Source organism: Podarcis filfolensis (assembly GCF_964270895.1).
Source record: "Podarcis filfolensis genome assembly, chromosome: 6".
Lineage (NCBI taxonomy): Eukaryota > Metazoa > Chordata > Lepidosauria > Squamata > Lacertidae > Podarcis > Podarcis filfolensis.
This window is the reverse complement of record NC_139609.1, coordinates 72,134,599-72,147,486: the sequence shown is the minus strand read 5'-3', so window position 1 is coordinate 72,147,486 and position 12,888 is coordinate 72,134,599. Positions and strand designations below refer to the sequence as shown.

Genomic DNA, 12,888 nt, shown 5'->3' with positions numbered 1-12,888 from the left:
CTTTTGCAGGTGCCTCAGGGAGACTGGAATAATACCTTGACTAGGGACAAGGACAATGAAATCCCATGCCGGCGTATGCGGAGTGGGAGTTATATCAAAGCCATGGGGGACGATGACAGCGAAGACTCAGAAACCAGCCCCAAGCCATCCCCCAAAACTGCAGCACGGAGGCAGAGTTACCTCAAGGCCACTCAACAGTCACTGAGCGAGCAGAGCACCACCCACAGGTACTGCCTTCTTATTTCAGCGCTACCTGGTACTCTGTGAATACCTGCATCTTTGGCACGGTGGTAATGGCTCAGGTGCCTCAAAGACTGACATCTATTGTGGCATTCCTAGATTTCACTGTTCAGTTTGTGCGACGCATGAAGGGTTATTACTGGGTTACAGGCACATGGTGGAGGGTAGAGCTGAGATTAAACAGTGGGCTCAGAGGGAAAAGAAATGCAGTAGGAACAGAGAGGGTGATAATTGCATCATTAATGGTGTTCATTCACAAAAACAGTTGTTGATAGTACAGAAATCCTAGCATTGGTGAGACAGTTAACATATGTAATGAGTCTGATTAGTTTTTGGTCATATATATATATATATATATATATATATATATATATATATATATAGGTTTATCACAATTTAATCCAAATCAATGAAATTAGTATGAGCTATATCCATCTTCTTCCTTCTCAGGGATGCTTAAAGGGCTGTAGGCAAGAAGGAGACCATATGACCATTTGAAACCGGTGGGTGATAGAATGGCATTGTCACATGAATAGTATTCTGAAGCCGACCTAGAACTGTGACTCATTTGTTCACAACCCTAAGGACCAAGCTTTTCACATTATATATTGTTCCATTCACGTATTTAGTACCTGATAGTGGGTCCCGCAGAACCTTTGATTAAAGTGCATTTGTACACTTAAGCTAGGGCTGAGATGAGCACCATTTCACAGCTGATTTTCCTGGTCATGGTTAGAAGGATGAGGGTGCAAAATATGTTGAGGTGGAACTTCCACAAAATTATTAGAACAAGATGTTGAGGTGTGCCTGCTCCCTGCTAGGCATAGCTATCAACTTTTCCCTTTTCTTGCGAGGAATCCTATTCGGAATAAGGGAATTTTCCTTAATAAAAAGGAAAAGTTGACAGCTATGCTGCTAGGACAGAGGGATTGCAAGACCTCAGACAAAAATAAACAAACTGAGAGCCAGTCTATAAGTTATATTCACCACATGGGAGGTCCTGGAAATAGCCTCCACGCGGCTGATGGTTCCCAGCACAGCTGTAATGTGTAAAATGACATCATAAAAACATAAGAAGGACCTGCTAGATCAAACCAGATGCCCGTGGATAGGTGGGAAACAGGACCCAGGCACAAGAGCACTCTCCCTTCCTTTGGTTTCCAACAACCAGTATATATAGAATTCTACAAGTTTCCATGCCCTGCAGTCAGGATGGAGACTAGTATAAAAAATGTTTAAGACAGCTTTATTGCCCCTCCTATTTCCAATATTTTATTTCACCTGCATCCTTCTGAACATCTCCTTCATGCAAAGTGGCCCTTGACAGTTTCCTGCCCATTGAGGGTTGGACTGGAAAGTGACTTCGACTGCATTTTATTCTCCATGTAGATTAATAGAAGAGATTAATAATAATAATAATAATAATAATAATAATAATAATAATAATAATTCATTATTTGTACCCCACCCATCTGGCTGGGCTTCCCCAGCCACTCTGGGCAGCTTCCAACAAAGATTAAAAATACATTAAAATGTCACATTAAAAACTTCACTGAGCCTTCAGATCTCTTCTAAAAGTCAGATAGTTGTTTATTTCCTTGACATCTGGTGGGAGGGCGTTCCACAAGGCTGGTGCCACTACCGAGAAGTCCCTCTGCCGGGTTCCCTGCAGCTTTGCTTTTCGCAGTGAGAGAACTGCCAGAAGGCCCTCGGCGCTGGACCTCAGTGTCTGGGCAGAACAATAGGGGGTGGAGACGCTTCTTCAGGTATACCTGGCCGAGGCCATTTAGGGCTTTAAAAGTCAACACCAACACTTTGAATTGTGCTTGGAAATGTACTGGGAGCCAATGTAGGTCTTTCAGGACCGGTGTTATATGGTCTTGGAGGCTGCCCCCAGTCACCAGTCTAGCTGCCGTATTCTGGATTAGTTGTAGTTTCCGGGTCACCTTCAAAGGTTGCCCACATAGAACGTATTGCAGTAGTCCAAGCGGAAGATAACTAGAGCATACACCACTCTGGTGAGACAGTCTGCGGGCAGGTCTAAAGTCCTACACTTTCCTTCCCACCCTTCTCCTGTCTGTACCCTACTCATTCACCCCGAGAGGGCAGAGGGGATCTCAGTTCAAAAAGAACCTGCATAAGCAAAATGTACAGTGGTACCTCAGGTTACATACACTTCAGGTTACAGACTCCGCTAACCCAGAAATAGTGCTTCAGGTTAAGAACTTTGCTTCAGGGTGAGAACAGAAATCGTGCTCCGGCAGCTCGGCGGCAGCAGGAGACTTCATTAGCTAAAGTGGTGCTTCAGGTTAAGAACAGTTTCAGGTTAAGTACGGACCTCAGGAACGAATTAAGCACTTAACCTGAGGTACCACTGTAGTAGCCAAGGCTCCAGCTGAATTGTTGATAGCTTTAGTAAATGGCCAATAAAGGAAGTCACCTGTCTTGCTGGTTTGTAAAAATGCAAGACCTAGTGCCATCTGCTGGCCACTGAGAAATAAATGTTGCTTCTGTGTTTTAAGTACAGTACTGTTTTTGTGGAGTCCAGTTCAAGCTGCCAAGATACCAGCACAAAGAAGATTTAGAACGATGTTGCCCAGGATGTTGTGGGAATGGGTGTTTATATAATTACAAATACATTAACTAAATTGAGAGAAGTACTTAAGGTTCTATGTACACAGACTGACGGGCTTGGATAGATGCAACTTTGAGGGCGTAAGAACATAAAAAGAAGCTGCTGGGTCAGGGGAAAGGACCGAATGGTCCAGCATCCCGCTCTCACAGTGGGAAGCCTCTGGGAAGCCTGAAAGCAGGACCTGAACACAACAGCACTCTCCCCACTTCTGGTTCCTAGCAGTTGGTATTCAGAGGCATTGTGGTTAGTAGCCATTGATAGTCTTCTCCTCCATTAATTTGTCTAATCCTCTTTTAAAGTCATCCAAGTTGGTGGCTGTGGCAATCCCACAGGGTCCCTGGACGTTTGACGGTCTATTGATCCCTGTGCCACCACTGTGATTGCTTCCCCGCTGCCACCAACCCGTTTCTCTCAGGTACAGACGGAGTCCAGACAGTTGTTAACATTCAACCAAATAAACAAGTTTATTTTATAAGCATTAACAAGTTTATGGTTTCAGAGAATTTTTCTTGTCAGTTTCTTAATCTTAGTTTCTTTACTGGCCTATACCTTCCTAATAACTTCTAACTGATTATCCCAACTGTCTATCTGACTCCTCTTAACAGATTCTCTCACTCTCTCACATCAAACTATCCCAACCCACAGACTTATCCTCCCTCTCTCTTCTCTAACACCCGACTGACTCCTTAACAACACTAACTCTAACTCTAACTCCTCCCCTTTGGGGTCCCACTGGCCAATCACTTCCCACTCATTTAACCCTTTCCTTATGACCCCCACATGATGTCACCTAGGAGGGCAACCGCCACAGTGGCCATCACTACATCTTGGGGGAATGAGTTCCATAGCATCACTATGTGCTGCATGGAGAAGTACTTTATTTTATCCGCCCTGAATCTTCCAGCATTCAGATGTCAATATGTTCCGATGTTAGGAAAGAAGAAAAACTTTTCTCCACCCACTTTGCCATGCCGTGTATTATTTGATAAACTTCTATCCAGAGCCGTCTTTCCCATTGGGTTTACTGGTGCGTTGTGCCAGGGCGCCGGCCTCTCAGGGGTGCCCCAGCGAGTGGGGGAGCTGCGCGGCTTTGCCGGCGGCCTCCCCTTTCCCTCCTGCACACCTGCCAGCTGCGGCCTGTCAACCATATGGCTGGCGGACCTGCAGCTTCCTTCACAAGCCCCCGCGGGAGGAGAGCGATCGCTGCAGGGGCTTGGGAAAAGGTCAACAACTCCGAGAAATGGGGGTGGGGCACCGGAGGGATATTTGCACCACAGCGCTGGATATGCTTAAGACGGCCCTGCTTCTATCATGTCACCTCAAAGGCTCATCCAGTTTCTGTTTGTGCCGTGATTACCAGGCACAAGTTTGAGTGGTTTTTATTTTGTCCCTCCGCTTTCCCCGGGAACAAGCCACTGTTTACTGCTGAATCGGAATGAACGGCAGGTGGGTTTTCAGCGGATTCATATTTGTTCAGATTCAGCGGAAAACAGTGGGTTTCCAAGGGAAAGTGGCGGGGACTAAAGAAGAACCACTAAGACCCGTGCCTGGAAATCACAGCACCAAGGGAAGTCTGGATGAGCCCTTGCCTCTTCTCCAATCTAAAACATCCCAGATGCTGCAACCTTTCCTCACAGGGTAGTCATTCCACCCCCCTTGTTTGTTTTGGATGCCCTTTCCTAAAACTTTTCCGGCTCACTTTGACTAACGGTACTGTAGGTATAAAGGTATCAATTCTGTAGGTATCAATTCTAAACTGATAGGGTAACACCTGCATGTATATAGGTCTGTGTGCACATAAGCGTCCTGCCATTTTAAAAAAAGCCAATAATTTTGGCCATGCAATCCTTTTTTTTCTTTTGGTTCCAAAAGCCTAAGTAGTCAAAAAGCTTCCTTGTAAAGAACAATGACTGAGTTAGATCTGCCAATGACAGAAGTCACATACAATGTGTTTACAGTTGCAATCCAATGCACAAGTACCCAGGCATAAGCAAAAACCTTTATGTTCACCCTGGCTTTTTAAACACTGTAATTTTTTTTTTAATCTCTTAAATCTCATATATTAGTTTAGTCTCTGCTTTGACCATGACATTCTATTTTTGTCCCATGGAATTATTCTCTGTGTGTGTGTGTGTGTGTGCGCGCGCGCGCACTGATGTTATTTCTTCCAATTTAATAGTTTATTGGATTGCTTGATTTGTGTCATGTATCACCTAGAGGATTGGGCAAATAGGCCAATACTAAATAAATAAAATACTTCTGAATAAACATGTTTAGGATCACACTAATAATAATAGGTAAAGGTAAAGGACCCCTGGACTGTTAAGTCCAATCAAAGTCGACTATGGGGTTGTGGCGCTCATCTCGCTTTCAGGCCAAGAGAGCCAGCATTTGTCCACAGACAGTTTTCCGGATCATGTGGTCAGCATGGCTAAACCGCTTCTGGCGCAACAGAACACCATGATGGAAGCCAGAGCATACAGAAATGTTGTTTACCTTCCCGCCACAGCAGTAACTATTTATTTACTTGCACTGGTATGTTTTCGAACTGCTAGGTTGACAGAAGCTGGGACAGAGCAACAGGAGCAAACCCCATCACATGGATTAGAACCACCAACCTTCTGATCGGCAAACCCAAGAGGCTCAGTGGTTTTAGACCACAGTGTCACATGTGTTTAGGATCACACTAATAATAATAACAATAATAATGTAAACACTTCAGTCCTCAGCACACTTATTAGTAAACAATTCTCATAAATTGGCCTTGCAAAGAGATGGGCCATTTGTCTAGATATCCCAGTATCCCCTTCCCCGCCCTGATGCCTTTGGAATGTTCTGAACTCCTGTCATCTCTGACTCTTGGCCCTGCTATAATCCAAAATATCAGGAGAGCACTAGGTTGGGGGACAATGGGCAGTGACTAGCAGCACTCTCCAGAACTTCAGATAGGAGTCTTTCCCACACCTGCATGGAAAGACTCAGGACAGAAGCTGAGACTGTCTGCAATCGGATCATGAACTGCACCACCAAGCTACGGCCCTGCCATTATTTGCTCAGCTATCAGTTTTCTAGCAACGGCAATGAGTTTTGTTTTAAATGCAGCCTGTTGGAGTCTTGGAGATGTGCTTAGCAAAATGCGTTTGAGAGAGCAAGAGCTCCCCTGCAGCTTCATTCTTCAGCATGACAAGTACAAGCTATTATGTGATGTGCTCTGGCTGTATGTGGAGCGTGGCTGTCACCCAGTGGCCATTTTGTGCTTCTTCTTTTGCCTAGTTTGTGTGTCTGTTCTTGTAAGCCTTTCCTTGTGACAACTAATGGCCAAACAAGATGCAGTGTTAAATGTGTATTTAGCAACGACTGGTGGCCATGGGTACTGATGGGTACTGGAGCCAGAGCCAATGGCAGGCTGTAAGAAAGCAAGCAGGAAGGTGGAGACTGGCCATGGGCAGGCTGAAAGTGGTGGGATAGTGCCCCCATTTGCCTTAATACACCAGCCTCCTTAAAAAAAATACCAGTAGCAGCCACTGGAGTTGCAGCAGATGAGGCGGGGGATATTAACCATTGTCTCTCATGCTGCAGTCCTGATCAAAATTGCCCCTTTGACACTGCTGTTTGCTTCGGAAGAAAATCCCCCTACTGTTTCCATAAGTACATTTTATCCATTGTGTGATTTATTTCCATAACCAAGATTTTAGGTGACAGTAGCACAATACGCGGGGGACGCGGGTGGCGCTGTGGGTAAAACCTCAGTGCCTAGGACTTGCCGATCGCATGGTCGGCGGTTCGAATCCCTGCGGCAGGGTGAGCTCCTGTCTTTCGGTCCCAGCTCCTGCCCACCTAGCAGTTCAAAAGCACCCCTAAGTGCAAGTAGATAAATAGGTACCGCTTTATAGTGGGAAGGTAAACGGCATTTCCGTGTGCTGCGCTGGTGCTGGCTCACCAGAGCAGCTTCGTCACGCTGGCCACGTGACCCGGAAGTGTCTCCGGACAGCGCTGGCCCCCGGCCTCTTAAGTGAGATGGGCGCACAACCCTAGAGTCGGACACGACTGGCCCGTACGGGCAGGGGTACCTGGGTACCTTTAGCACAATACGCACAATATGCGGGTGGCGCTGTGAATTAAACCACAGAGCCTAGGACTTGCCAATCAGAAGGTCGGCGGTTCGAATCCCCGCGACGGGGTGAGCTCCCGTTGCCCGGTCCCATCTCCTGCCAACCTAGCAGTTCGAAAACACGTCAAAGTGCAAGTAGATAAATAGGTACCACTCCGGGGGGAAGGTAAACGGCATTTCCATGCGCTGCTCTGGTTCGCCAGAAGCAGCTTAGTCATGCTGGCCACACGACCCGGAAGCTGTACCCCGGCTCCCTCGGCCAAGAAAGTGAGATGAGTGCCGCAACCCCAGAGTCGGTCATGACTGGACCTAATGGTCAGGGGTCCCTTTACCTTTTGTTGTTGTTGTGTAGTCGTTTAGTCATGCCCAACTCTTCATGACCCCATGGACCAGAGCATGCCAGGCACTCCTGTCTTCCACTGCCTCCCGCAGTTTGGTCAGACTCATGTTGGTAGCTTCAAGAACACTGTCCAACCATCTCGTCCTCTGTCATCCCCTTCTCCTTGTGCCCTCAATCTTTCCCAACATCAGAGTCTTTTCCAGGAACCTAGCACAATATGCTGTTGGTACGTCCTGGAAGGGATAGCCTTGCTTCTGGCAAATTGGCCATGCTGCTGTTTGTTCCCCTTTAAACATCTGACAACTTGCTTGTTCTTGCACAAGGGCAGGACAATGAAAAAAGAGCAGATCTGAGGGGAAATGGTAAACAAAGCAAAACTATTAACCAACAACATCCATATGTTGAAAGAGGAGGAGCTGATTACTAATTACAACCTCTAATAGGCCTGCACAACTGTATTCTACATAGTGATTTACTGTCCTGGGAAAGTATAGCAGTTTCCCTAGGTACAAAATATTGTACTCTGGGTGCTTGGACACTACAATAACCAAGAAAAAAGAGGGGGACTATCTGCCTGCAGACTGTCTGCAACAAATGTGTATTTATAGCACCAAAAATGGTCATGCCGGAAGGCCCTAGATGGCTGATTTGGGAGGGTGCCTTCCTAATGTCACATGGCTGAAGTGTATTGATTAATCTTTAAATGCTCTATTTGTTTTTGCTTCCATGTCTTCTAAAACAGCCTAGTGTTAAGTAGAGCAGAGGATGATTTGTGTTAGGCAAGGCTTGAGATGCATTAGTTGGTAACTCTGACAAATCTGCAGTGTGCAGAGAGCTCTGGCAATACCTGATTGTCACCGAGACCCACAACTGATTTTGTCTCTCCTGTTGTTCATGTGATCATCATCTCAGACTCTCTGTCCTCATTCCACAGGAGTCTGGACCGCCTTGATTCGGTGGAGATCCTTTTGCCTCCAAAATTCCCAAGCTGGGAGGAAGAATACAACCAGATCGCAGACAACCTTAATGAGTCCAGTTGCATCAACCAGGTAAGAGCCAGCAGTTCACAGCACCAAGGAGGACCAGCCTGAGGGTGGGGAAGGAGCAGTAAGGTGGGGGGAGGTGGCTTTATATAAGATCATTTGCTCACATTGCAGCTCAAAACAAATTTTGCATTTCCCACATTTGTACTTCAACAATGAACCCACATTGGCTAGAATGTGAAGTCAATCTCTTCTGCTTCCGATTGCTGTAAATACAGTACTTGAGCACAAATATCTCAGAAGAGGTTCAAAGGCAATATGTGTTGTTGTTGTTTTACTATTATTATTGTTGTTGTTATTATTATTATTATTATACTGACTCTATCCTCCCCAATAAATACTCAGCATTCTGTGGCCACTGAGCATGCTCAGTCCTCATTGGGTTGTTTTGGGGACCTTCCTTTCCCTTTAGGGTTGCCCCTGCTTCTTCTGCAAACCTTGAAATTTCCCCAAACTGGGTATTACGTGTGTGTGTGTGTGTGTGTGTGTGTGTGTAGTGCTTTTGGCCTGCATAAGGATTAGCACAGAGAGAATCAGTTCACTACTAGTATATAGGATGATAAGATGAACCTTGCTGGATCAGAATAAAGTTCCATCTAATCCAGGGTCTAGGATCAGACAATGGACAAGCTGATGCCTCCAGGAAGCCAGCAAGGTATGAAGGTGACAACCCTCCCCTTCTGTTTATATGTCCCCCAGCAACTGGCACCTGAAGCTGGAGGTTCCCTTTAGCTAATAGCCACTGATGGACTTAACTTCCTGAATTTGTCCGTGTGGGAACAAAACTAAAGTGGGTGAGGTCAAAGCTGGCAGTGGATGGAGCTACTCCATACTCCCTCACACACTTGCATGAACACTACACCCACATCTCTCTCACACTTGCATACATGCCACACATCTTTCACACACTGTGTATATCTCTCACAGACACTCTTGCTCAGGGGGATGCAAAGGGCTACCCCACACACTCTTTAGCTGTTCTAGAATCATTGCCACCAAGGGCCGGATTTTGTGGCATGGTGATTAGCTTTACACTACTTGAACACATGTTGAAAGAGTGACTGAGGCAGTTAAGTGAAAAAGAGAGGCCTGCACCTTTCATAGTTGTGTAGAAGGGGGGGTCCCAGCAAGTTCGGGGGGGAGCAGGTATCCCTCTTCTAGCCAGCTCTTCAAAGCACAGGAGCCTTGTCTTCTTTTGTGTCTGATGTGTGTGCATGGATGTGAAGTCTTTGAAAAGTGGATTTAGCCGGCTGGTGAAAACCTTCACAGGACCAAGAATGACATCAAAATCCTGTGTTCATGTATACTGAGTAAACACATCACCAAGCAGAAGTTATTAATACATTTTACTGGAAGACCAGCATTGACTCTGTACCACAAGGGATGGATCACATGTGAGATTCAAATACAGGCACAATATTTGCTTTTGTGATATTTGTCTATACCTTCCATTTGTCTGGTGTCTCTCCCTTTATAAAAAAAATACTTTGTGAAGCTGTTTGAGATCCTCAGGAAAGAGGCTATATTATATTTGTCCAATAAGAAACAATCAGCAACCATGTCTTGGATGTTGCAAATCAAGCACGTCAAACTCATTTTGCTAAATTACTACTTCCTTTAATCACTCCTTTGAGAGTAGCAAGCACATTATTCTTCTAAGGCTCAGGTAGCAGAAAGGTTTGGGTTTGTTACATTTCTGTATCACTTCCCAACACACACACACACACACACACACCCAAAGCAATTTACAGCCAGAGCAAAAACAGGGTAATGAAAATGCACAAGCTATCGAAAGCATAGGGTAGCATTCAATGGTAATCCTACTCGTAGTAAACCCACTGAAGTTAACAAACATAACTAATTTACGGCTCATTAATTTCAATGGGTCTACTCTAAGCAGTTGAATACCATCCATAGGCCCACCCTCTCAAACCCAGAGCCAGCCCTGATTCACAATTGTAGTAGTGTTTTTTGGGGGGGTGTTTGAAATCTGCCAGCATTGTTGAAAGGAGATCACTATGACATGATTCTCTGTTGATACAATTGACCACTGAGCAGGTCTACCAGTAATCCATGAGCCCAGCCCTCAAATTTTGCTCATCATCAAGTGCTTCTGCTGTGGTTGAAACGTTGTGAATTTTATCCTTGCTGTGAGGGAATCTGTGAGATTTTATTTCTTCAGGGCTTTCCATAAAGAAGCTGCATCCTAGAGATACTGCTAATGCCTGAAGAGAAAAACGGAAATACAATTACTCATGAGCCATTTAAACCCAAATTACATTCCCTCATGCTGGAAAAAATCTTGGAAAGATAATCCAAACTGAGCCATTGAGAAATGTATTCAGAACAAAGGAAGTTCCTTTGCAATTTTATTGGTGGCAGATGTTCCCTGTTGCCCTTCAGTGCTGGAGTGAGGCTCAAGCTAAATCTTCCGGTGACAAGGTGTGACCTGGCTCAAAATCAGTAGATATGAAGGATACCTTTGGAAATCAGAGAAGGAACCCATATGCATATGATAGGAGATAGGCATCTATACAAAATACCAACATTAACCTTTGCCATTTTAAGCAAGCAGGTTCTTAGATTGTCGTTTTAAACCAAATGTTAATTTTTGAATTTTCAAAAGGTTTTCATTTCCCACCATATGCACAAACCTGCTTTCATTTCTGAACCGTTATTATCTCTCTACCAAGCACTTAGAAATGGCTTATGTGGCCTTTTTTCCGCAAAAAAAAAAGAGAATGGGTGTCTTTTCCTACCCAAATCTGATTAATTCAGCACCAATAAAATTGCAAAGGAACTTCCTTTGTTCTGAATACATTTCTCAATGGCTCAGTTTGGATTATCTTTCCAAGATTTTTTCCAGCATGAGGGAAATGAGAAGTTCTGGAATCTACTTCATCAATTCCATTTTAATGAAGTGTAACAACCACATGCGCCAGGTCTTAAGAGTTCTCAATTGGACCACACAGCTATTCCTGCTGAGTGCAGTTGGGATGTACAACCCTATCTAAGGCTCCAACCCTACGCAAACTTCTTTGGGAATAAGTCCCACTGAACTCAGCAGAAGTTCCTCCAAAGTAAATATACACAGGCTCAGTCCTTTTATTCAGAATTCTGAGTCCAAGCTCATCTACTTAGATTATACTTTACTAGCATAATCATTCTCCACAGACTTGTAGGTTAACTCTATACAGGTCTGAATGGCCAGTAGAATGGAAAGGAAAAGAATGAGAGAAATGTAATGTGCAGCAACCAGTCTGTTGGGGAATGTGCTACTTGCTGAGACAAATAACTCAGGTGAGGAGTTTATGATTAAACAGGGTATCATAGCTCTGATAAAGGAGCATCTTGCCTACAATGGGTTCAGATGTTTTGCTGTTTTTTGACTAGATCTTCATAATGTGGTGGTAAGGGTCTGACAAAGCAATCAATATAATACCTGCACTATGTGTATCCTAGTAGATTAAACTGAAAATACTCGTATCAGTGGTAGCTTGATGAGGACCAGTCTATTGGTGGTGAGAAGAACTAATCAATATACAAACACAGCTGTTCTGGGTGTAGGAATTGTGCTCATGATTTTTGAATGATCTTGTTAGAAGAGCATCTAGAACGCTAAGATCTGTAAAGACTCAGATTGGGCAACAGAAACTGAGTACCAATATTGTAGAGCTCTGTACCTCTTTTCCAGATCCCAGACAATTCCTATTATTTGGACTTCAAGATTTTGTATTATTCATGGCAGTTGGGGAGTAGGCTTTTGTTGCAAACTGTGAAAGGTTGGCTGATCACCCTTGTATTAAAATTGGTTTTTGTCAAAGTGTTCACTGTAACCAGGGGCTGATCTTTTTGTCTGTTTTGTTTGTGTTGATTTTTGTTTCACTGTGCTTGGTTAGCTTCCTCATGAGCCTTTGGTTTGGACGTCATGGACCAAAACTGTTACATGGTCACCACTGTCACTCTCTGATTCCTGTTGAGTGCTTCTGTACAGAAGCAGTGAAATCCCCATCCCTCACACTTTAATCTTCTCCAACTCTTTCTTCCAGATGTTTGGACAACCCTCATTTATCCCACAGATATTTACTCAAGGAGAGCAGGTACCGTCATCTGACAAATCTTCTACTGCCCCTTACATGCACAAAGGAAGTTACCTTATACATCCAGGCCACTGATCCACCTATCTAAGCACTAGGTGCCGTGGCTGGCATCAGCTCTCCAAAGTCCCAGGCAGGATTCTCTCCCAGCACTTTAATGTGCTTACTGGGTATCAAACTTTCTGAATAGTTGTGCTGCCTTTGAAAGACCATTGCACAATATTTGAGGCTGGGCTGCCTGTTGAGAGGAGGTAAGAGAAACCAGGATGAGCTGAGTGAAGTAGCAGAGAGTCCGCATCTTATTCTGAGGTGGATTGGTGGTGGCAGATGTTCCCTGTTGCCCTTCAGTGCTGGAGTGAGGCTCAAGCTAAATCTTCCGGTGACAAGGTGTGACCTGGCTCAAAATCAGTAGATATGAAGGA

General features: G+C 44.7%; 1 protein-coding gene across 3 annotated transcripts in view; it reads left to right on the top strand.

Annotated features, from left to right (window-relative positions):
* DLGAP4 (DLG associated protein 4) overlaps positions 1–12,888 on the top strand; it is a 334,263-nt gene that overhangs the window by 250,637 nt on the left and 70,738 nt on the right. For all 3 annotated transcript variants that reach the window (XM_083618458.1, XM_083618469.1, XM_083618468.1), the window contains 3 exons: positions 10–227; positions 8,261–8,375; positions 12,419–12,469. In XM_083618458.1, the coding sequence (XP_083474584.1) occupies positions 10–227; positions 8,261–8,375; positions 12,419–12,469 (384 nt within the window). The remainder of the gene's footprint in view (positions 1–9; positions 228–8,260; positions 8,376–12,418; positions 12,470–12,888) is intronic.